This window comes from Buteo buteo, chromosome Z, assembly GCF_964188355.1.
Source record: "Buteo buteo chromosome Z, bButBut1.hap1.1, whole genome shotgun sequence".
Taxonomy (NCBI): domain Eukaryota; kingdom Metazoa; phylum Chordata; class Aves; order Accipitriformes; family Accipitridae; genus Buteo; species Buteo buteo.
The window spans coordinates 77,588,569-77,614,749 of record NC_134204.1 but is presented as its reverse complement, the minus strand read 5'-3'; the positions used below and the strand labels follow the sequence as shown (position 1 = coordinate 77,614,749).

Sequence of the window (26,181 nt, the reverse complement as noted above, 5' to 3'; positions counted from 1 at the left end):
CTAACAGGAGCATGCCCAGCGATTGCCGAGAAGATGATTAAGGAGGTGGAGCATCTTTGACGTGAGAAGAGCCTGAGAGAGCTGGCCCCTTCAGCCTGGAGAAGAGAAGACTAACGGGGGATATTATCCCTGCGTATAAATACCTGACGGGAGGGAGTGAAGAAGTTAGAGCCAGACTCTTCTCTGTGGCGTCCAGTGACAAGACGACAACACAGCAACAAGCACAACTTAAAGTACAAGAAAATCCGTTTAAACAGAAGAAAAAACTGTTTTCCTGTGAGGGTGGTTAAACACTAGAACTGATTGCCTAGAGAGGTTGTGGAGTCTCCATCCTTGGAGATATTCAAACTCTGACTGGATGTGGTCCTGGGCAACCTGCTCTAGCTGGCCAGTCTCTGCGCAGGGCTTGGGACTAGGTGATGTCCAGAGGTGCCTTCCAACCCCAGCAATTCTGTGTGATTCTGTGTTCAATTCAAACCACCCTCTGGGAGCCCTGTCTTGATCCCGATCTTCTGACAGGGAGCAGGGAACTCCCTGCCTGTCCAGGGTATGGTTCTACCATCTCTTTCCCAGTCCTGCTTGGTGTAGTGCTCACCAAGTGCCTAGCAAGCCTCAGCGATGCCAGAGTGGATGTAGTTTTGTCATCCAAGCAAGACTTATGGTTGGCGTGAATGCTGATGCATTCATCTGTTGTTGAAAACTGTTTTCTTTCTATTCCAATTTTGAGTCTGGCCCTTGCTCTCCAGAGCAGGTGGAGGAGGAATCAGACCTCATCAGACTGTTCAGGGCGTTTGGTAGCATGACCCAGACCTATCCTGCCCTCAGAAATCAGAAATGGAGCTAGAAGCATTAAGATTAATGTCTGGCTCTTGGTTTCCACCTTCCCTGCCGTTGGTTCTTGTGAATCCCCATAATACCCGCGGTCGTGTAGTCATTCACAGCCCCCACCCTGTCCCCTGGTACCTTCTTGTCTTATTGTTGTCAGCTTTTTCCAACCATAAATGATAATGTAAGGAATTACAGAACCATGTGAACAGACAGATTGTCTTCTCAGTCATGCAAATATTGGCATTGTTTTCTTTCCCCTTCAGCTCCTCGATCGGCGGATTTGTCCTTATCCTTAGCAATTAAAACATCTTTCCCGAGGCAAACAAAAGGAAAATAATACAATAATAAAATGAGAATGCTTGCGTCTGCCTGATGTTATCTTGACAGCAGGTGATGACAGATACATTAAACAATAAAAGCCCTTCCTTGAAACACCGACTTGGAGGGGGGGAGGCAATCCCAAGGAGGAAGAACAATCTCTCTGCTCACTGTGGTTTGATAATAATTATAGCAAAATTAATTACTTGCCCTTCACAGGAGCTGAGCAATTGTACCACTTAGATCCTCTGAGTTCTGTATGTTTATTTATTGCGACATTAATTAAATACAGGCGGTTTATGACTTTGCTACCTTAGTGCAGTCACATTAAAAAAATCCTACTAGCACACGAATGAAGCATCTGACAATCCTGGATGCATGAGACTGTTGCGGTATTCACCACTAACCATCGCTATCTAAGCTCTCCTCTGTCTGCCTGGATTACACACTTCAGGCTAACAGTGGGGTAGAATTCCGTCTGTCTTCCTTTTACTCAGTGCTATAACTACTTCTGTAGCATCAGTGTTGTAAAGCAATCTGAGAGGACTCCAGCGCTGCAATGAGTTCTGGCACTAACTCTCTGGCAGGGCTTAAACTGTGACACTGTGTTACTCATTGACATCACAAGAAATATTCAGGAGCTACACGAGTGTGGCACCAGCAAACGAAAAGAGGCTTGATGGTGGTGGATCACAACACCGCTGTGCAAGGAGATGCTGGTATGAATAAATCCAGGGCTGAAGCTGCCAAGTTTTTCAGGTGCTTTTGGTAGTGTTATCTGTAATGAGTTAGAGGAGACATTGTAAAGGCACGATAGACAGCAGAAGGCATCAAAACCTCAGACACAAGCTGCAGTTTGCTTTGTTTTCAGAGAAAGGTGACACACACAGACGTTAGAAAGGAAAGCAATACTGCAGTCATGAATGGGTTATAAGACTCATTAATATCCTTCCTTTTTCACACTGCGAAATTATCTCTGTGACCAAAACATTGCAAAATATCTTTAAAAGCCAACGATGCTGATCAGTTCCTGCCTGGCAGCTCCTGTGGGTCAATTTTCCTTTTAGTTAAGAACAACTATATGTCCTGTGTCTTCTGTCTTCTCTGCTCATTCACAAAGCACCTTTTTTAAACTTACTAGGAAATTGCAGTAGTTGGACATTTCGAGGGAGACCGCCTGCACCATTTTGAGAAGGGCTGTTTAACAGATTTTTTGCAGAAGCCATTGATCAGGCGGGGATTTGTGCTGAGGCAGCATCTCTGTTTCATAAAAATGGAGCAAGTCCTTCTGGGTATCTTAAAAGCAAGTATGCTCAGCCAGGCTTTAATTACCTCTGATAAGCTCTCTCGCAAGCTGTAAGATTTTTTAAAATCTGTGTCTGAGGGACTCAGAAGATTATGTTCTTTGCTAATAACAGGTATTAGTGCACAGTTAGGGGACTGCAGTGCTTTTCTATTCTCAATTGTCAGACTGTTGGCGTAATTACAAAAGCTCAGGCACACTGCAACAGCCATGTACCGTGCTCTCAAGAAAGCAGAGAGACCTAAAAAGCCAAGTCTGCCCTTCTTCCTTTCCCTGTTAGGGTAGGGAGCCACACTGGGGTCACACTTGGTAAAGAGTTTCCAGCTCTTCAGTCTTCCGATCCATACAGACTGGGTACTCACATATCCGTATGTTTGACGTCGGTGGCTTCATAAGTGCGTTAGCACGTAATTTTGATATCAATGTGCAAGTGTTTTGCATGCAGCAACGCTGAACTGAGGTCGCTACGGAACCTGAATGATGAGGCCCTCGAAAGCGAGGGAATGACAGGTTTAGGGTTGGCCATTAGCAACAGCAAGTTAGCTCTGATAACCGCGGCTCACAGACAATCTCTGGGAGTACCTTGACCCAGACACTGGTACAGCAGGAAGGATTGGGCCTCAGACACTTTCCCTCCCTGACCTCCCCCGGTAACCTTGTCATCCTCGGACGAGGGCATCGTCTCTGCAGTAATGGAGCATGCCATTTGGGATTTTTGGCAGAACCACCACATGGAGTCTATCCTCTGCTCTCATGTCAGTCAAGCCTGTCAATGCCTTGTCTTTATACCTCCAAAGCCTCAGTGACCTCTGTGACACTGTCACAGCATCCTTATATCTCTTCAACATTTACTGTCACCTGTGGACTCCAAAGGTAGTCCTTCAATGACTGATTGATTTGCCCTGGAATTAGATACTGGTCTTTTGTCAGATGTGGTAAGCTTTTCATCCCTTTGTGCTTTTACTGTCCATCTTTCTCTTGTCTGTTGTCTGGATTTCTAGATTTTTCTCTTAGCCGGTTTATATTCACACAAAAAGGTGTATTGAATTCTGTTCTCTGAGGACAGAAAAGCCACTAGCCTGTGTCCATGTGTCTCATGCATCAATACCTGAGTGCATGTAGACTTTCAGATGCTGAATCTTTCAAAGCCTGAAAGTTTCTACTGGTGACAAAACACATCTTTGATTTCTGTTTCATTTTTCTAGGATCCAGGCTTTCTGAATTTTTTTGGTAATTAATATGGCTATGGTATTATCTTGTCAACTGCGTCAGTTACATCTCTGAACTTGCTTACAGAATTTTACCTAGATTGTAATTGTTTTTCCTACAAACTAATAAAAAAATTAGAAATTAATAGTGTTTATAAAATAACTTACATTGGGCTGTCTTCTGTACTTTGGGCATTCATGTAGCAAAAGGGAAAAGGTTGTTCAGAAGAAGCTCTTTTTTTGTCATTTAATATGGTGGCATCTTGGTTTGCTAAAGACACCCAACCCAGTTAAAACCATTCTGTGCCATTAAGCCCCCAAGAATACTGCCAAAAGGCATCATTTTCTCTCCAAAAGGGATTCAAGAGTGATGGTTCCTGGGGATGATGATATTAAACAATGGGTCAGACTTTGTATCTGCTAATTGCTTCTATTCCTGTAATCATCTTCCAATTTTGTCCGGCAGAAATTTCCTCAGAGATTGCCACTAGAGTGTATTGCAAATCTATGTTTAGTGACACTGACTCTGGCTGCAGCGGCAGCTAAGATGACTGGAGAATAGTTATGTAAAGAAGAGCAACAATTAAGAATTCGTTATACTTCTACAGTCACGTACGCTGTGAATTTGGTCTGATAATGCACAGTAGAAATTGGTGGTACTTTAGGCTTTCTGGATCACCCAAGTGGAAATGGATCCTTCCCCTATGAAAGAAATCACAGACAGGCCGCCTTGGTTAGAGTATTTACCACTTTTAGCAAAAGCTTGAATTCACTGGAAGTTTTGCAGGACATTTCTCACCTTTTTACTCCATTTTTTGAATGCAAAATCTATATCTATCTTTTCCATCTATTGACAGAAGAGAAATTACCATGCCCTAGAGAAGAGTTTGAGCAAATTCAGGCATTATTAATCTTTATAGTATCTCTGCTGAGCATATTTACTTGTTTTCTGCCAATAGTTGCAGACAGACACCTTCTGGTCACTTGAAAAGAAAGAATATAATTTTTGCATAAAGGAAGAGTAGTTTCTTTTTGTTGTCTTACCCTCAGAATATATATAACATTTTCTGCACCTATCTGTAGCATGACCTGAATGGTGGGGGAAACTATATGTAAATCAAAAGAGCTGTAAATAGACAGGCAGAACAGAACTCACAGCTGACTTTTACAGCTTACATATCTAGCAAGAGAGAAAGTATTTATTTATATTCTTTGGGCATTATGCATACTGGGTAATATTTAATTCTCCTATGGGCACATTAAGAGCTTGGAATCCAAAACTACCTGAGTAAATGTACAACCTTCCATTTACTAAGATGATATACTGTTCAATTTTGTGCTCACATGCTGTCTTACATGAGGGCTTTTTTGTTCAGAACTAGGGTATGTATCAAATTAGTGCCAACATTACATTAAAAGTATTCACTCCAAGGCCTAAATACTGAATAAAAGAGAACCTGAAAGTATATCTCCAAAGTTGAGCAGAACAGGCTAAGAACGTTTTAAAAAGAGTGAGTATTTTGTTTAGATTTTCCTTAACTTTTGTTATGCAACATACTAAAATTATCTGTAACAAGCAATCACAAAGCTAGAGTCTGAAGAAATTCAGCTGACGTAAATAACACAAGCACACATTTTACTATATGGACGCTCTAGTGAGGACTAGGAAAGTGCCAGCTTTAAATGCATTCAGAGCACCATTTATTAGTTTATTTTTATTCAGGCTTTAAAAGCCAAGCTGTGCAACCTGTAGGTTTCACTGGTAGGTGACATTGAATTCGAAAAGTTTCCCAAGAAGAAAACTGTTTCCAGAACCACAGCAGAGCTGCTTTCAGAGTACAAGACGTAACTTTGATGTTGGAAGATGATTACTCCAGGAAGAGATTTAACCCACACTGCAGGTCAAGCCCTGGTGCTCAAATAGATACAGGCAGCAAACTCTCACAGGAATTAAAGTCTACTGCCCACTGTCTGCCCTCGCCAAAATTATGCTTTCCAAATTCAGAAACTAGAGGGCAGGAGGCAGTGCAGAGCATGACTTCAGGCTCTGGTCCTGTACTAATATAACTCATTAGCTGTGCCCTTAGCAGCCTTGCGTACTCCTCGAGCTGTGGGCTGTCTCTTGATATGAGTGGCAAAGCAGGGCACAGTCCTGAACTCAGCTTGCAGTCGGAGTACAAATAATAAGATAGATGTCTAACTCCATACAATAAGTATTTCTCCCAAAGGAGGATGTTTTTCAGCTACACATCAGTTTTAGAAAGATAATGACGCTTCTGCTAAAGCTTTGAAGCCATAAAACAAAACAAACCCCAGAGCACAGAGTGATATAGTCGATTCTCACTGGTAGCAAACAATCTGTTTACATGAGGATGACAGCTCATATGTCCACACTTAACATGGTGTGATGTTCAGCTGGCCAATATTCTTATGTAAAAGCAGGGCTCCTAGAAGTGCTTTGTGGTGGGTTAACTTTGGCCAGCTGCCAGCTGCCCATCTAGTCGCTCTCATTGCTCCTCCTCAACAAGACAGGTAGAGAAAATAAGATGAAATAGCTCATAGGCTGAGATAAAGACAGGGAAATCGCTTACTAATTACCGTCACAGGCAAAATGGACTTGACTTAGGGAAAATTATTTTATTGCAAATAAAAATAGATTTGGATGGTGAGAAACAAAGACAAAGTAAAAACCACCAAAGTAAAAACATTTAATACATTGTGTCCTTCAGAAAAATCTCCCTCTTTTTAGTGACTGCTTTGTGTTAGAAGAATAGAATAGAATAGAATAGAATAGAATAGAAGAAATACAAACATCTGTTCTCAGTATTGACAGGTAAAACCTGACCAAACACCACAAACTTTGCCATGAATTCGCATTTAAGAGGGAACACAGCTGGGCCAAACACCTTCCCAGTTAACTGCAAGTGGCTGCACTTGCAGTGCCATCACTGCTGTGGTCACTCCAATGGGCCAACTCAGCATCCTACTTGCCCAACTCAGTGTCAGAGAATGCTGGGTGAATGCAAAATACAATGATTTATAATGGCCTTTTGAAGAAAACTCCTGCTAGCGCTGAGGACTAAGCTTGGAAATTAAAAACAGAAGAAAGAAAGGGGAGAAAGAGAGAGAGGGGAGAGGGGGGCAGGGGAGAAAATGGGAGGGAAGAAGGAGAGAAAGAAAGAGGCAAAAAAAGAAAAAATGAGAGGGAGAGAGAGGGACAGAGGAACTAAACCCAGCTCACATCACAACTCTGTCCCCTGTTTTCCCCAAGTTTTCCTTGTCAGGATTTCTGGAAATAACTTTATCCCTCAAGTTCCAAAAACCGATTTGCATTTCAATAGCTACTCTCAGAAAATTAGACTAGCTGAGTCATCCCACAAAAAAAACCCAAACCAACCAACCAACAAAAAACCCCTTTCCAAAACGTCAGTAATCCCCTGTAGACCATGGCAAATACAAAGCATACCTACTGTATGAATGACTTAAAATTTGCACATGCAGTTTATTGTCCCCTAGGCTAAGCAATAGAACAATGTCCTAGCACAGAGTCAAGGCTTTCAGCTCTGTCTCCAACAATATTCTTGCACTAGGATGTTGCAGGAGGGGCTGTGGGGCTGGGGCTGGTTCAGCCTGAAGCAGAAATGGCTTTTGGGCACCCAACAGCATCCTTGTGTCTATGGGGAAGGGATCAAATGGCCAGGGCCAGACTTTTCACAGAAGTGCTTGGTGGGAGTCTCAGGCACACGGCATCAGCTGAAATTAGAGAGGGTCAGGCTGGAGGTCAGGAGAAACCTTTCCCCCATGAGGAGAGTCTGGCAGTGGGGCAGGCTGCCCAGAGATTTTGCATCATCACCATGTGATCATCTTGAATGCCATCATGTGGCACATACAGGACAAGCAGGTGATCAGGCCCAGTCAGCATGGGTTGATGAAAGGCAGGTTCTGCCTGACTAACCTGATCTCCTTCTGTGCCAAGGTGACCCACTTAGTGGACAAGGGAAAGGCTGTGGATATTGTCTTTAGTAAAGCCTTTGACACCGTTTCCCACAGCATTCTCCCAGAGAAACTGGCAGCTCGTGGCTCAAATGGTCATATTCTTTGCTGGGTAAAAATGGCTGGATGCCTGGGCCCAAAGAGTTGTGGTGAATGGAGTTAAATCCAGTTGGCGACTGATAACAAGTGGTGTTCCCCAGGGCTCAGTATTGGGGCCAGTTCTGTTTAATATCTTTATCAATGATCTGGACAAGGGGATTGAGTGCACCCTCACTAAGTTTTGCAGATGACACCATGTTGGGAGGGAGGGTTGATCTGCTCAGGGGTGGGAAGGCTCTACAGAGGGATCTGGACAGGCTGGATCAATGGGCTGAGGCCAGTTGTATGAGGTTCAACAAGGCTCAGTGCCAGGTCCTCCACTTGGGTCACAACAACCCCATGCAATGCTGCAGGCTTGGGGAAGAGTGGCTGGAAAGCTGCCTGGTGGAAAAGAACCTGGGAGTGCTGGTTGACAGCTGGCTGAATATGAGCTGGCAGTGTGCCCAGGTGGCCAAGAAGGCCAATGGCATCCTGGCTTGCATCAGCAATAGTGTGGCCAGCAGGACTGGAGAAGTGATCGTCCCCCTGTACTCGGCACTGGTGGGGCCACACCTTGAATCCTGGGTTCGATTTTGGGCCCCTCACCACAAGAAAGACATTGAGAGAAGGGCCCAGAGAAGGCAACCAAGCTGGTGAAGGGTCTAGAGAACAAGTCTCATGAGGAGCAGCTGAGGGGACTGGGGTTGTTTAGCCTGGAGAAAAGGAGGCTGAGGAGAGACCTCATCATTCTCTACAACTACCTGAAAGGAGGTTGTAGTGAGGTGGGTGTCAGTCTCTTCTCCCAAGTAACAAGTGATAGGGCAAGAGGAAATGGCCTCAAGTTGTGCCAGGGGAGGTTTAGATTGGATATTAGGAAAAATTTCTTCACCAAAAGGGTTGTTAAGCATTGGAACAGGCTGCCCAGGGAAGTGGTTGAGTCACCATCCCTGGAGGTATTTAAAAGACGTGTAGATGTGGTGCTTAGGGACATGGTTTAGTGGTGGGCTTGGCAGTGTTAGGTTTATGGTTGGACTCGATGATCTTAAAGGTCTTTTCCAACCTAAATGATTCTATGCCTGAAGGGTTTCAAGCCCCAGCTGGATGAAGCCCTGAGGACCTGGTCTGACCCCAAAGCTGACCCTGCTTTGGGCAGGAGGTTGGACGAGAGACCTCCCAATGTCCCTTCCAGCCTGAGCTATTCTGTGGTCCTATGGGATGGCTGTCACTTCTGTCATCCTGTCAGTTCATGTTCATAACTGGCTGGGTAAACAAGGGGCAAAGAATACAGAACCAAGGTGGCACGCTGAACACCAGAGAGATGACAGCTGTTCAAAGAGGACGTGTGGGATAGTTGCACCGCAGGGGAGTTTCCTCACCATCCGTGGTTCAAGTCAAATGCATCCAGGTGGATCTTAGTACTGCAAAGAAACACTGCTCTGGAGCAGGTGTACAGTTGCTCCAGTTAACTTGTGTGCTGAGAAAAATGTTTGTCCTGTGTTCATGGATTCACAGTCTTAATCCACATCAAATGGCAGCATTTGAAAGGATGTTCTAGCATTGTCTCTCCAAAATCCATTTATACTTTTATCAGCAGTTAAGTTCCACATTTTTTGTTAGGAAAGCACACGCAGTCATTTCTTGAATGATTTTACAACTGGATGTATGTGTCTATGCATGGTCATGTCTGTGCAGGAGACAGGGGGGAAAGACAGGGTGTACAAACTTGCTTTAATGTTGAGAATAGATTAATGCACTACCCCCAAAGAGACCTTAAAGTAGCATAGGAATGACAACACTGTTCTCAAACAAAAGGCCTGATCTCAGACAGCAAACAGTAAAACTTCCCAGGAAGCATGTAGGAACAAACTGATATTTAGAGTGGGATACCCTTCCAAGTCTGCAATGCTTTGTGCTTGAAAGGTTTCTTAAGCAAAAAAAGACTTATTTGTATTGAAAGAATACAAGGTCGGTGGAGTTTTTTCTCCACGTAGTTGTTCACTTGCCTTTTGAACTTCTGTAAACTTTGTCCCCAAAGTCTTTAATAGAATTCCTCATTCCTCTAGGAATTGTGAGTACAACAAGGATCAGTACATTGAATGAGGGCTAGGAGTCCTCTTTCTCATTTAGATATTGCTGCTTTTCTGAGAGTCAGTAATTTCAATTTTCCTTGCTTCAGTTTCGTCATTGCTAAAACATGGATGTAAATGTAAATGGATGTGAATGTAAATACAGTGTCCCTCATAATCCAGATTGATGGATGAAAGGTGATGTGAAAGCGCAATACATTCTTGTTATTACAAGGGCAGGACTTTACAGAGCTTACGTTTGCTGACTGGGATCAAGGAGATGAATATGAAAGTAAGCAGAAATGAGCAATTTGAACTGCAAAGCTGACCTGACAGTCACCTGACAGATGAATTTCTTCCTTAGTATCAGATTTGAATTCTAGGCTGCTAAAATCTGACACCACAGATCCCCACTAAGTATGACAGGAAGAAGAGTGGAAGCTGAGTGGAAAGAAGGACTTTTTATTATTGGATAATGGATATTTGGTGAACAGCTGTAATCAGAACTTAGATTTGGAAAGAAATATGTATTTCAGTGAATCTTGAGAGGCTTGGGGTTTTTAGAATCTTCATCTTTCTGCCCCAAGAAAGAAAATATAGTGGAAACAAAATTGCTGTGATGATGGGTCTTTTTGGTATGCTTGATTTTAGATCATGGAGGAAAGAATGCTATGCCAGTGCTATTTTAAATACCTGTAGAAATGCTTGATAACTCTTTGCCTTGTTTAAACAACTCTGTTTATGAACCCGATTACACAGGAATCAGTAAAACTAAGCTTGTGAAATGCTTTAAATGAGCCCTTTGCTTTGAATTAGTCAGTACCTAAGTTCTGTCACTGCATTTAGTGAAACAGGGGAATTAGAATGGTCTCTTTCCAATATCAGACATGTCTGGTTTTTTGATTCAGATCAGCAAAAACCAATCACACATTTGCATATCATGTAGCACGTGCTTCTCATTCCAGCTGTGAAGATGAGTAGGTTGGGGTATTTCTTTTCATAGAAGGCTCATGCATACCATAATTTTGCTTTATTCATTTACTGTTACTTTATTTTGTAAAAGTTGAACACACAGGAACTGCCACCTGGTTGGCCCTGAAACTGATTGAAGTCGTGCAGGCTAGCATCAAATTCTACCATGAACCAAAACGGGGCTGCAAGCTGCACAGTGCTTATGCTGGCAATCATACTTGTGACTCTAGCTTTAAAAATCCAGACAATCAGCACCCTAGGGACTTCACCACCATCAGCTGGGGGGCGTGAAAAATGACTTATTTAGGACAGTGGTACCTTTGTCAAAGAGTCGTAGTGTAATGATGTAGTAATGGTAGGCTATAGTTTCATGGAAATAGAATAATTTTATGAAAATGAAAAATTGAAAAATGGAACCATTTTTTATTTGGGGAGGTCTGATCAGAACACATCTGGGCGGCCCTAGCTCAGTTTCCCTTTATCTACTTTCCTCATTACATCCCGTTTGGTTTCCTGCTTTATTGACTCTCCTTCCTGCTTAGTGTAATGATAGTATATTCTTTATCTAAATGGATTCATTTATATATCTGTGTCCCAATGGGAGTATGTTCTAAAGAAACACAGCTGGAAATCAGTTCACCTCTTTCCTTACTGGCCTTTTGTGTCAAGTGGTAAGTTTTTCTAACTCCTGATGTGATTGCCTCTCAGTTTCCCAGTGCCATTCACTCTTTTATTCAAGCTTTCCCTGCTTACAAAATCATTTATCATTTGAGGTAAAAACAGTTAAAATGTACATTACTAAAATATAAGCATGAGTGGCAGGGAAGGACAATTGACCTAAAGCATAGTCCTAAGTGTGTACAGCATTTTCCTTTTAGAGGAAGCAATGAGACAGAAGCCTACAGAACATGTCCCATGTATTATGCTCCCAAGCATCAGCTGCGGTGTGTGCTTGTGTGTGCATAGGCATGTGCACGTTTCTTAGCATGTTTCACACTACTCAGAGAGGACTTCTCTGCATTTATTAGTCATGCCAAATTCTCTTAGGGACTGGACCCTTAGCCTGCTTTTCTCCTCTATCCTCCCCAAAGGCGGTAGGTGTTTGAAGTAACCAAGGAAAGCAGCAACCACCCCAAAATGCAAGCTCCCTAAAGATATCCCAGGGTTTGATTGACTTATTTTACTGTTATTATCAAAATTCTCATTTCAAACCATCTGTGATATGATTTCTGCAGTGCTCAACACACAGCTTTTTCAGATGTTGACAGTGTTCAGGGTCCTCCACACTGCAGAAATTCAGGTGCCAAGATAGCAAAATTATAGAGGCTTCTTGATTGTTTGGGCTAACATCACAGAAAACGGGTCATACATGTGAAAAAGAAGTACATGAATATCCTTCCTTATTCCCAACCATGACAATGAACTTGTAACTCTTAAATTTTACCTGTGTCAGTAATGTCCTCTCAACCTAAGGAATTCAAAAGCAGACTGCCTGAAAACTGTAGCTGAATAAATTGTTATTTGTTTATTTGTTACTCCTGAGATGAATTCATACTATGATACAGAGGAAATTGTCTACCTTATCATTTTAACCTCACTTTCCTGAGATGCAAAATGCTCTTTTGTATTTGCCTATATGCCTGTTTGAGAGTGAAACTAGGAATATGTTCAACAGTAGTTTTATGAGTCCAATTATAACATTTGTTTTGGAAAGACGTGGGTGACTGCACTCTGAGTGGTGATTGCTTACATACCTTTTACGTTCTAATGGTATGAATGAACAATGGACTTCCCAGGCATTCAAAGGACATGGAAAAAAGTCCTTTAGCGCATGCAAGCACTTAAAATGACCTCCACTTTAGTATTTGATCATTCATAATACTGCACCTCTCTTTTCAGTTTGAAATGTCAAGATTAAGGTTTTTCAGTGTTAAGTTGTCCAGATTCCTCTTCGTTTGCTTCCCTTTAGTGGAGGCAGGGGCAGAAAATCCTTCAGCTCCCTTGGAAAACCAGGAGCTGTCAGATTTTCAGCATCGTCTTTGAGTTATGACAGTATTGAAGCAGCAATTGACAAATCCCTTGACATGCAAGGTCTAGTGATTTTCATCAAAAAGAGGTAGCACTCAGACCTAGCTCCAATCAGTTCATTCTTGGATGACTGGTTTTCATCAGTTTCTGAAGGATCCTTTTGATTTTTAGGGTTTTGTTTTTAGAGTATATGTATGCATCTGGGACATTATCACATTGATTAGAAAGAACATACTAATTTACCAAGACGTACCCATTGCAGTCTGTAAACTCTGCAAGCAAAAATTCAGTGATTCAGTGAACTTGTTTACTCAGTTCATTATGCTCCTCTCTCTTCTTTACAGATGGGATTAAAATGGACTAAGGCAGAAAAGACTGAAAGTGGATAAAAAGTGTGATGCTAGTGATGTTCAGGAGTCTTCCTGAGCAAAGCCTGCCTTGCTTGGGCTGCCCTGCAACCATTGCATGGAAGGGAAGGATGGGCTGCAGAGAAAAGGTACAGCTTTGCTGTGCTGTCTGCTAAACCACTGTAAAAAGCTGAGCAGACCCAAGGATATAACGTACCCTGAGGTCCACAAGTCCCTGGTTCTTTGGTGAGCACGGGTTATTTGCAGTTTGTTTTCCTCAGCTCATCTGCGTCTTGTGCTCCTTTCCCCACTTTCAGTGCTCTGAGTTTCCCAAGGAATGGTTGGAAAATGCATGCAGCAAGGGTCTTGAGATGTCACCTTCTGCCACCACCTGCTGAGAGCAGGGCCAAAACTGGCCCAAGACACTGGGCCCTGTGCAGTCAGCTTTGGGCTCTCATGCAAGATAGAGATGTCAACAGCCTTCCTGAGGAAAACTGTTCCCTGGTCAGATCACCTTCCCTGAAGTCAGGGGCCAGACCCGCAGGTCCTGTCCCTGCAGGGAGCCTGCCCGGCCTAAGGGCCGGCCCTGTGGCACTCTCTGCAGGGGCGTCCTGCTGCACAGGACCGGTGTCTCCCCAAGGCAGACCCTGTGGGCACTGCGTCCCATCTGGGGCCCTGGACAGGAGAGAGGCTGACAAACCAGAGGGGCTGAGGGGAGGCGACCCAGATGGCAGGACTGGAGTCCTTGCCCTGCAAGGAGGGGCTGACTCCTTTGCAGGGGTAACTGTCTTTGGTGTTATCTTTCTCTTTTTTTTGTCCATGCTTGGTTTTTTTAGAAGACCATGAACAGCAGACCTCTCCCCAAAGATGTACCCCTCCCACACACACTTGGAAAGGCTCTGGAGAGACAAAATGACAGCGCGGGTTGATGGCATTGCAGCTTCTACAGATAGGCAACCTGGGCTCAAAAACCAGCTCAACCCAACCCACCCATCATTGCACTTTCTCTTGGGGCTAGTGCTGATAGGGTGCAGCTTAGAAGATGACACTTCCCTACCAAAGCCCTCCTGCTACCATAACTGTGGGATTTGAGGAGAATGTGAGTGCACAGAGTATATGCAAACAGGTAACATTTGAGCACATGCCTCTTGTCCACATCTGCACCTTCCCCTCTCTTCTCCTCTGGGAATATTTCTGCATTTCTTCTCACACTCCACCCTTGTCCTGGAGTAGAGATGTTGAACAAAATATTGGAAGTATCCTGCCACCCTTACACAAAGAAAACATTTTGGTAGACAAATTGTTCACGTGGTACTTCACAACCTGCCTGTTGTGTGTGGGAAGTAGAGAGGGAGGTGCTGACCTCTTCTCCCTGGTATCCAGTGACAGGATGCGTAGGAATGGTGCAAAGCTGCACCAGGGAGGTTTAGACTGGACACTAGGAAACATTTCTTCACTGAGAGGGTGGTCAAACACTGGAACACGCTTCCTGGAGAGGTGGTTGATGCACTCTGCCTGTCAGTGGTCAAGAGGCATTTGGACCATGCCCCTAATAACATGCTTTAACTTTTGGTCATCCCTGAAGGGGTCAGGCAGTCGGACTAGATGATCATTGTAGGTCTCTTCCAACTGAACTATTCTATTCTATTCTATTCTATTCCATCAAAAGAAAGATGAGCATTTGTGTTTCATCTGACCTCACCTTGTTCCTCTTGGAGAAAGACAGATTGACTATGGACATGGTAAGTCTGCAAAACAAGCATGGCTTGTCTGCTGGGGTGGTAAGCAGAAATCAATCAGACAATGATAAATTTGCTTCATCGTGTCGGCAGTAGAGCAAGGCGCAGCTGGAAGTGGGAGGCAAGAAGCTCCGGAGGAGAAGGCTGTGAGTTTGCCTGGTCCCCCTCTTCTCTGGCTCTCACGTCATCTCCCTGTGTTTTTGCTTCCCCCTTTTACCTTGCAGGCTGTGGGAGCATGAATGCTCTTTTACAGCATGCCTTATAGCCCTCATACAGCAGGGGCTTGGCCAGGCCCTCAAGGTATTATTATAATACATGTGACCAAAGCGATACCTGAATGCCTGTATTAGCGACAAAACTGACTTCTTTTTCTGACCATGAGATTTTCCTCGTAGTATCTCTGTTGGCATGTCCAATAAGCTGATGGTGTAGTGAGCTCAGGGGAACATGGTGGCTGATTATTTTGTAAAGTGTTGTGAAGTCTTTGGAAATAAGGATTGAATAAATCAGATCAGAAAAATTATCTTCTCCACTTGCCTAAGGTGAGTAATTCTGATGAATGTGAGTAAAACATACTTTTTCCCATTATCAGTACAATAGAAGATGGATTAATGGGTTTGTTCTGGGCATACATAGGGGCTTTTTGTAAAAATTTGCCAAAATAACTTTCTCAGGCTGCTATTCAGCTGCAAAGAAATACTTATAATCATCCTCATTACTATTTTTATTATTACACCACTAGCATTACCATCACAATTATCTGTCAAAACATCCAGTAGCTCAATTGTAGAAGATCCCAAAGGACATGCTGGAAATAAAAATCCAATTTCCAATTATCCCGTTGGAGCTAAAATGCTCCCATTATTAGCAGGCCTGTTCTACAACATCTGAGAGACTGTAACCTTGTGAGAGATGCTGTCAGATAAACGCTGGTACAGCTCTTTGGGGCTTTCAAATGGAAAAAGTATAGATGGCAGGTGCAGAATGGCCAAACCAAACAGACCAAACCCAAGTCTACACACTAGTATAGCTGAAGGACACAAATTACTGGCTTATACTGTGGCTAACTGCTAGGGACAAATAGTCTGCTCTGAGTTCAAGCTTCAAAGCTTTGTGCTCACACAGCATGTGTACCTGTTGAGCAGAGAGAGTCTGAGTGTGCTTACTCCACAGCTGAGCAGAATGTTCTTTGAAGACCTTTTTGCTTTCATACAGTGAGATATCAAGGAAAAGAGGTGCTTTTAAAAGCCATTGCTGCTACGGAGGTGCCCGTGAAGTATTGCTGGGTAGCAAACATGGAATTTTTGCAGAAGAACCTGATTCTCACAACATTTCCTCACTGAGTTCCACATCAGGACTGTTCAAAGAGGCACCCAGCAGTCTCTTTGAGCCATCAAATATTTGGAGAGTTTGTTCCTTTCTACATTTGGTCACATTTATAGCACTGGGAGAAGAGGATGGGCTTTTTTAGTTCTACTTTATTTGTTATTTTTCTTTATGACAAACCTGGGGACATAATTCTGCTCTTGTCTATTGTCTCTCCCTGCTTCTAACCCTGTTTTGTGATTGACTTCTTTCTGTACTAAGAGACGTTTAACGCAACTCTGGATTCATTGCTATTGACTTCAGAGGCTTTTGTGTGGATTTACCTTCGGGTGCCATCAAAGCATGTCTCCTAATCATTATTCTTGATGTGCAAACGTTTCATGCCTTTGCTTTCTGCCTAATTTGGCTCTTCACAGGCAGAAGCTATGCTCATACTAATGGAGAAACCGACCAGTAAGGGGAGCATCATCTAACAGCAATGATTATTTAAAACTAAGTTTTAGCAATCCTCATTACCACTACTGAGTTATTTCCCTCAGCCACTGAGTTAGTTTCTATGTATTTACAGCTGATGAGTGCTAATTCTGCTTCTCAGTAAGACCATAGACATATTCCTTGAAGTGAGTGAAATCTTCCAACATCACCTGATTTCTTAGTGTTAAAAACAGATCAAACTTCTTCTTCTGTACAGCTCAGTGGAGGAGAGGTCCTCCATGGCTGAGATGAAACCAAGAGTTTAACACAGGCCCTAAGTGAGACAGATGCAAAGTCTTTCTCTCACATACCTTGCCTTGACTTCCATGGTTGTCAAATCAAGTTCCAGAAAAGCGAAGTTAGGTGCGTGCATACTGAGTATGCTACTGAGCTTGACCCAGTAAGTGTTGTGAGACATAAGGTGAAACGGTGACTCATCTCAGCTTAGGAAGGAAATACTCTGGTTACCTGACAGTAGCATTTCTCAAAAGCTGTATTATTTGTATTAAAAAATCCATGTTACAAACCTCAGGGCAAGATCTTACGTAAGCATAAGGTGATTTGACTTTGCAATACTTCTAAGCAGATTGATTTGACCCACTCATGCCTTCTCCCCATCTACTAACAGGAAAAAGGACACACGTGCAAGTAGTCTGTTCAGCATCACTGGTGTGCAACACGGCAATTTTAAGCAATTTGACTGCCTTGTGCATCCGTGGTTTGAGTTTCTTAGCATTACAGGCTGTTTTGTTGGTGGGCTAACAGGAAAAGAAGTGACATAGGGGGTGTGCTGTAGCCTTGTTGCCATCCTCCTGGTTTTGGGATGCAGAGTCCTCTCCTGATGAGTCATCTGCACTGTGCTTTTGCCACAGTGCAGAAACTAATCTTCATAGGAAGACCACGTTCCTGAATTTCACTGCTGTTAACTGTGGTTTTGGTTATGAGTACAGGGCATTGAACAGGACTTCCTAAACATTTTCATAGCCTGTACAGATCGGAGTGCAGCAAGTGAGATGCAATACAGCAGGATGCAATCCCTTCAACAGTCTGCGCTGTTCAGGTACACATTTTGTAGCTGAATGCGTTTTGTTGGTGTGCTCCCACAGGAAGGACGTCACAACCTCCTACCAGCCATGTGTGATAGTGCATATTCAGTGATCAGCCGCATATCTGAGAGGTCTCCACAAAGTAGAGTATTCATTCTGTTTTCTTTAAGTTGTTTCTTTAAGAAACATTGCAGAATTTTCCATTAAGGACCCTCTGTACTCATTATATGACACTCTACATAACCTGGGCTGTAATATGTATGCAATAGTTCTTTTGCTTCATTTGTTTTGGCACTTAATGGCTTTGGAGTCTTTAGCAGTGCCAAGTTGTTTATATTAGCAAACAACTTTAGGCAAACTTGTTTCTGCTAAGGAAAAGAAGGAGATGAAGGAGAGGAAAAATCAGCCAGTTGAAACGTGATCAGGTTGCAAGTGGATGCTAATTTGCTTTTCTAATTAGTCATGAACTAGTTCTGATTCAAAACCCATATAAGTGCATTAGTGCAGCCAGAGTGAAAATTCTTAGGTGTGCTAGTTTATGCTTATCACTGCAGCAGTGGCACTAACAGTTTTGCTTTGAATGTGGCTAACATTCAGTGAATGACTTGAGTGTGTTCGTGGTGATCTAACTACAAGGTATCGCTATGGAGGATTCCTGGCTCATCTTTTTCACAGAGGCTGCCAGAAATAACTCCATAGCAACTTTGGAAGTGGTGGAGCAGGTTGCAGACTTATGTAAAATAATAGAAAATCAATTTTACATATAAGGAGATTAAAGTAAGGGAAGTTGAAAAGACCTGCTCGGGTCAGAGAGGCACTGAGCATTGGACCGGGAACTTTTAGCCTCACATACATGGTAGCGCCTACAGTCAGGTTGTGACAGGACAATATGCTCCAGCCAGCAGTGTGAGGCACAGGACAATGAGGTTTTAGCCCCAGTTCCACCTGCCCAAGGTAAAGGGACCTCAGCTTTATTTCACCTCCCAGCCATCATCTGTTTTTCTGGGAAGCCCAGAAGGAACTAGACTCTTCCAGCTCCTTTGTGGCAAAGACGAGTGGCAGGTGACTGTCTGGCCTGTGCCTGCTAGCACAGTTTCTGATCACCCCTAGAATACAAGTGTTGCAAACAATTTGAGTTTGAGTTCTATGTCTTTTCTAGTTCTGTTGCTACCTCTAAAGAAACGTTTGAAGTGGTTTTGAAACCAATGAACCCTATGAAGTCTTCACTCTTCTTGGATATACATGGGCCAAACCTACCCACCTTGTAACTTAATCTGTTATGTCAAGGTTACCCTGTGAAATGCTCTCTATCCGGCTATTTATGCCTTCAGACTGTACAACTCAGTGGGGGGTTTTCATGCTTTTTATGCACTGGTAGCACAACGAGAGTTTTTTGTTTGATACCTTACTGCATTCAACTCAGTAAACATATTCCATAAAATGAAACCACATGGTAGATTCTAGAGCTGTCAGAAAAGACTACAGGCCTACTTTAGCAACAGTGATTTCCCAGAACTCAGGAGAGAGAGAAATAATAGTCATTAACGAGAAATAAAATACTACACATATCTAAAAAGACAGTAAAAATATGCTCCCTTTAATTACTGGGTGTTTTTATTTGCAACAGAAATGCTGACTCAAGGCAGCAGTGTTGTGTGGCCTTGGAAAGACTCTACTTGAGCACCCCGTCAGTCTACCACAGGCCCTGTGCTGCCTCACAGTACTTATCTACCTTGTCCCCTGAGAAGGTGATGGAACAGCTGATTCTGGAAACCACCTCCAGGCATGTGAAGGACAAGAAAGCCATCATGGGTTCACCAAGGAGAAGTCATACTTAAGCAACCCGCTAACTTTCTACAATGACATGGCTGGTTTGGTAGATGAGGGTAGACGAGCGGTGGATATTGTCTGCCTTGACCTCAGTAAAGCTTTCTACAATGTCTTCCAAAACATCCACATAGGCAAGCTGTTGATTGATGGGCTGGATGAGCAGACAGTGAGGTGGATTGAAAACTGTCTGGATGGCTGAGCTCAGAGGGGTGTGACCAGCCTAGCTGGAGGCCAGTATCTAGTGGTGTACCCCAGGGGTCAATACCGGGTCCAGTCCTGTTTAACATCTTCATTAATGATCTAGAAGATGGGGCAGAGTGTACCCTCAGCAAACTTACAGATGACACAAAACTGGGAGGAGTGGCTGGTACGCTAGAAAGTTGTGCTGCCATCCGGAGGGACATCGACAGGCTGGAGAAATGGGCCAACAAGAACTCCAAGCAGTTCAATATGGGAAAGTGCAAAGTCTTGCACCTGAGCAAGAACAGCCTCAGGCACCAAGAGATGCTGGGGCAGCCCGCCTAGAAAGGACCTCTGCAGAGAAGACGTTAGGGTTGTGGTGGACACCAAGTTGAACATGAGCCAGCAATCTGCCCTTGCCACAAAGAAGGCCAACAGTGTCCTGACTGCATTAGAATGAGTGTTGCCAGCAGGTCGAGGGAGGTGATCCTTCCCTCTACTCACCTCATGGTAGATTGATGATAGATGTCACAGGACATGATCCTGGGCAGCCGGCTCTAGGTGTCCCTGCTTGAGCAGGGGGACTGGACCAGATGGACTCCAGAGGTTCCTTCAAGCAACAGCCACTCTGTGATTCTGTCAGGAGTCCAGATCCTATTACTGGTTTTGCAGCTGTTCTCCACAGTAAGTAATTTCTGTGCCTCAGTAAAGTGGAACTACTAGTATTTCCTTTGTCAACATCACGGCTGAAAAGTAGTATCTCCATCATAGATAATTTAAAAGAGACTGAACTAACTCCCTAAACCTAGATCAAGCAACTGACTTCAGCAAGTGCATAACCTGAAGTACTCTAGCAGTCCAGAAGAAATCATGTGGGTAGTTAACATTCATCCTTCTTGAATTGAGGAAACATTTAAAAACTGCAACTGGGAATTAGTAAAGAAAGCCCTTCCTTTAAGTTTTATGAAGTATATTACAACTTTCTAACATAGACACCTACTTTTCTGTCAACAAAACTGTAAGGATTTCAGTCCACAAACTAGTAAGGTCTACCAGGTTAGGTCAGTGCTACATCTGCCCTAGTACTCTTAACAGTAGCAGAAGGGGAAGCTATTTAGGCAGAGCATGTGACCCTGCCCACTATCTGCAGTCCATTACCCTTTGATTGCCCAGGACCCATCACTGTTCAGTTGGGAAAGAAGAAATACATGCTTGCCAAGCCTTTCTGTGTCTGTTTATAGGCCTGTTGCCTGTGAATTTGCCTAATCCCTTTTGGATCAGCTGCTACTCCCTGCCTTCACAGCCTCCTGGGATAACAGCTTCCAGAAGATTGATACCCACTGTGCAAAGTAGCATTTTCCCTTTATTTGTTTCAAACTGATCTCCTGGTGGTTTCATCGGGCTCCACCCCTACTTCTCAAATTGCACTGAGTGGTGGAGTTTGACAGTTACCTGATCCACGGCCTTTTCCCCCTTCCTTGAGAAGGAGAACAAGAATACCTAAATGTGGCATTTATGTGGCCTGTCTTGCCTGCTCCATAGTTAAAATTAATTGTACGTTACTTCCTCTTAGAGAACAGCCCTAATGGTGCATTCGACTCCTGCGTCCAGATGATTGATAAAAATATTGAACAGAACCAGCCCTAGAATTGAAAGATGATTGAAGATGCTTCTCCCATTGATATAGCTGAGAAGCATTGGGAAGAGAAATTATGGGCTGTCAACTCATGAGATTTTAATGGACAGACCCATGTGACCACCTTACACAGCACCCTTTACTCTTATGCAGTCAAACTTAAAACTAATAGATAATGCTCTTCTAAACTATTGCCAGGTGTTAATAAAATCCTGAAGGACTTTCCACAGGCAGCGGAAAGAAGTTGACCAGAACCCACCACAAAGTCTGCCGCTTCTGGAATCCACGAGACTGGGTCTGCATGAAGGTATACCAGTGAAAACAGGCCCTTCAGCTGCACTGCAAGGCACCTGATCAGGTCCTGGTAATTACCAACGCTGCAGTCATGCACAAGGGCTGCTCAGCTGGATCCACGCTTCCCAGTGGAAAAAGGTCATGCCACCTTCAGACACAGCACAGAACCTATCACCTATCACAGCAGAGCTAGGTGATCTGGATGAACTTCCTTTGATCAAATGTCAACAAAAGCACAAGCTACAGCCCAGCAAATAGACTTCAATGACCCCATTATTATCACCTGACTTAGGGGCTGCTCTGGTAAGTCACTTTGATGACCCTGTAATTATCATCTGAACGTGTTGACTGTTCTCAGAAATTGTTGCTTAGTTTGCTCTGGGATTTTGCACTTGTGTTTCTATGATCGTTGGCCACATACCAATCCCTAAGAGCTGTTCTATGTACGACCCTTAAGCAATGAAGGATTTTGAGGGGTTGACTTTCTGTTGTAGCCAATTGGTACATGAAAGGGTAGAACAGGGTGTAACGCAAGAAGAGGCCGGAACAACAATGCCAAATCTGTTCGAGGATGAGGAAGAAGAAAAGGAAGAAGTGTGTGGATTAATGACTGTAAATGATTATATAAAAGCCAGAGGCTCACCAGTGCAACAGCTGGCCAGGAGCACAGAAGCATGGCAAACTTGGTAAGCGCAGAGGGACCCGGCACTGTGGGCGAGTGCCAGCGGGAGCGGATGGGGCTGGAGGAAAATGCCCCTTCAGGCTTCTCCCTTGCCATCGGCAGGAGGCATCTCTGGCCCAGCGCTGGCCACTCACCACCCCGGTCCTCCCTGAAAATCCCGGCAGTGCACAGGGAAAGGCAGCCAGCTGGGGCAGGCGTCACCCAGCCGCGGGCAGTCCACGCCAGCTGGTCCCAACACGCTCCCCCTCGCAGGACACCTCTGCAAGGCGTCAGGAGTGGGGGCGAGACACACAGTCAGGGGCGCGTGTTGCAGGTGACCAAGCGAGAGCAACACGGAAATGTAGAAGATGAAAACAAGACATGCCGTTTTGTTTTTTCTCCTAATGCCGTGTGCCTGCGGGGGCAGATGGCCTGCTGTGACATCACCGAGTGGTGAAGGCTGCAGTCACCGAGCAGTGGGCTGTGACGTCAGCGAGCGATGGACTGTGACCTCACGTCCCTCGCTGCTTAGCTTCGGGCGCCGGCAGAGCCTGGGCCAGTCTGGCTCGTGCCTGGACTCCTGCCGAGCGTGCCTGCGAGGTCCGGAGGGTCGAGCGAGGCTTCTCCTGGTGCCGGGTGGTGCTTCGGGGGCTGCCGTCGGCAGCTCTCGCTGCCCGTCCCGGAGCCATCCCCTGTGTTTCCCCGGCCCTGCCAGGTTCAGGCGGCCGGGCACCGCAGGGCAAGCTTGCAGCAGCGGAGGTGAGCTGTGCGGGGAAGCGTCCCCCCGGGGTGGCCGTGGGGCGGGCGACGGGGCTCGGGGAGCCAGGAGGGTGTCCTTCTCGAGGGGCCTGGGCGTTCCTACCTCCCCTCTGCTCCTCTCCCCTCTCCTCCCCTCCCCGGGACAGCGAGCGACCATGGCCTCTCTCCCCTTTGCAGCGCGCGACACCCTTTGGCAGTGCCGGCGCCAGTGAGGGGGAGCAGCTCCTCAGCCTCAGCTCTCCCCAGCCTGCTGCGGAGCACGAACATGGCCACGGAGACGGAGTGGAGCTGCCCCATCTGCCGCGATGCTCGAGACGACGTCTCTTACGCGATGCCCTGTCGCCACCAGTTCTGCCTGGGCTGCATCGTGCGTTGGACAGACGTGAAACCAGACTGCCCGCTCTGCAGAAGACCAGTAGAGAGCATCAGGTTTTCTGCGCTGGGAGAAGACGACTATCTGCGGTTTGTCGCCGCACACCCCGAAGAGTCGCCAGATGCCAGCAGCCAGGCAGGCAGTGCTCCGATCCGCCTGGCCGAAAACAGCCCCCGTCACCCTGCGGCGTCCCCTCCATCATCTCCGCAGCGGATACCGTCCCCAGCTGAGCTGGAGGCTGCAGAGCTGGAGGACGTGGGTGGCCTCCTGCCTGCGGTCTGGGCGTATCTTTTCCAAAGACGACGGCATCTCCTCGATCCCGTGCTGCCCTGGCTGCGCCAGGAGCTGGAGGCAATATTTGGGCCGTGGTGGTGGGAGGCAAGGACTGCAGAGAGCAGCATCCTGCACGTCCTGTGCGTCCACGGCCCGGATGAAGAGGTCATGCTCCAGATGCTGGAGCCTCTCCTTGGGTACTATACAACATCAGTGGTCTATGGCATCGTGGGTATCATTGAGCGTGAGTGCAGCGAGGAGGCCTGGAGGCTGCTGTGCCCCCATGCTGCTGGGGAGGAGGACAACAGCCCTGCGGCCAGCTCCAGCTCCGCCAGCTCCAGCTCCGCCAGCTCCAGCTGCAGCGGCTCCCGGGAGGGGACTCCCACCCCTCACCCGAGCTCCTCCAGCAGCCCCTCAGGGGCAGAGCAGGAGCAGCCCCAGGAGGAGCCGGGGCAGGAGGCGGCGGCAGGTCCCTCCGCTCCCGGCCGGGGCAGGGACCGCTCGCCCGGGGGGCGCCGGCGCCCTGCAAAGAGGAGGGCCCCCAGCCCCCAGGACTCTCCCCGGCCCTGCAAGAGGCCGCCTCGCCGGCGGCACTAGCAGGGCCCCAGCAATGGTGTCTTCACGGAAAAGGAAATAAATGCCTGTTTCCCTGGCACTGGGGGTCTCTGGGTGCTGCTTTCTGCCCCTTCTCCTGCTGCCTCTTCCCTTTCCTCCCACGCCTCACCGCGGGTGGCACCAGCCTGCTGGGGGGCACGGCCGTGGGCCCCTGGAGCCCTGGGACCATGTCAGCAGTGTCTCCTCCCGCAGCAAATCCTGCTGCAGCTGCGCACCCATACCACCGCAGATGCCGAGGGCAGAGCAGGCAGGAGGGGAAGCTGGTTTCAATGCAGGTCCGATGCCCTCAGCCTGCCTCCAGTCCTGCTCTCTGCCCAGCTACCCACACTTCTGCTCTGTTCTGTTTTCTTTCTGCTGTCTGATGTTGGCCAGGGCAACCTAGCTATGGCAAGGGCTGTCAAGGAGGGATGGACAAAGGGCAGGGAAGTGAGAGAAGAAATGCAGAAACAGCACTAGAGGGGAAGGGATAAGGAGAATGAGCTTGGAAGGTGCAGATACTTACAAGAGGCATATGCTCATGTCACCTCTTTGCATATACCCTGCACTCTCACGTTCTCCTAAAATCCCACAGTTATGGTAGCAGGAGGGCTTTTGTAGGGAAATGTCATCTTCTAAGCTGAATCCTACCAGCAGCAGCTCCAAGAGAAAGTACTATGATGGTTGGGTTGGGTTGCATTGGGTTGGTTTGGGGTGGGTTGGTTTGGGGTGGGTTGGGTTGAGCTGATCATTTGAGCCCATGTGCACAGCCATAGAAACTGCAATGACATCAACCCACGCTGTCTCCTTTATAGCATAGCATAGAATAAAATAGAATAGAATATTTCATTTGGAGGGGACCTAAAACTATCATCTTGTCCAACTGCCTGACCCCTTCAGGGCTGACGAAATGTTAAAGCATGTTTTTAAGGGCATTGTCCAAATGCCTCTTGAACGCTGACAGGCAGGGGGCATCAACCACCTCTCCAGGAAGCCTGTTCCAGTGTTTGACCACCCTCTTGGTAAAGAAATGCTTCCTAATGTCAATTCTGAACCTCCCCCGGCACAGCTTTGACCCATTCCCAGGCGTCCTGTCACAGGATCCCAGGGAGAAGAGCTCAGCACCTCCCTCTCCACTTCCTCTCCTCAGGAAGCTACAGAGAGCAATGAGGTCACCCCTCAGCCTCCTTTTCTCCAAACTAGACAAACCCAGAATCCTTAGCCGCTCCTCATGGGACATTCCTTCCAGCCCTTTCACCAGCTTTGTTGCCCTCCTCTGGACGCATTTCATGCCACTGATGATTGCCCAGTGTTCCGATCTATCTAGATCCCTCTGCAAGGCCTCTTGTCCCTCGGCAGACTCAACAGCACCTCGCAGTTTGGGATCATCGGCAAACTTGCTAATGGTGCATTCAACCCCTGCATCCCGATCAGTGATAACAATATTGAACAGAACCAGCCCTAGAATTGAACCCTGAGGAACACCGCTGGTGACCAGTCACCAGCCAGATTCACTGCAGCCCTTTGAGCCCTGCTGTCCAGCTAGTTCTTCACCCAGCGCACTGTGAACCCGCTCATCCCACAGTTGGACAACTTGTCCAGAAGGATGCTGTGAGGCACAGTATCAAAAGCCTGCTAAAGTCCAGAAAAACTACATCCACCACCTTCCCGTCATCCACTAGGTGGGTGACCTTATCGTAGAAGGATGTCAAATTAGTTAAACAGGACTTTCCCTTTGGGAACCCCTGTTGACTGTGCCTGATGTTTGCATTGTTCTTATATGTCTTTCAATAGTGCCCAGTATGATCTCCCCCTTTTTCTCCCCACTTCCTTCAACAGCAATACCAGAATACCTGAA

The 26,181-nt window shown here is 45.9% G+C and overlaps 1 protein-coding gene across 3 annotated transcripts in view; it reads left to right on the top strand.

Moving 5' to 3' along the window:
* The window catches only part of LOC142026649 (uncharacterized), a 103,182-nt gene extending 80,166 nt beyond the window's left edge, over positions 1-23,016 (top strand). The window contains exon 7 of one of the 3 annotated variants that reach the window (XR_012648873.1): positions 21,603-23,016. Coding sequence is in view for 2 of the 3 variants with exons in the window: in XM_075019861.1 (XP_074875962.1) it covers positions 20,978-20,992 (15 nt within the window). In the remaining variant the exon portion in view is untranslated. Of the gene's footprint in view, positions 1-20,977 lie in introns of all 3 variants that reach the window. The other 2 variants (XM_075019863.1, XM_075019861.1) reach the window with 2 other exon arrangements.
* Positions 23,017-26,181: the final 3,165 nt, after the last annotated feature.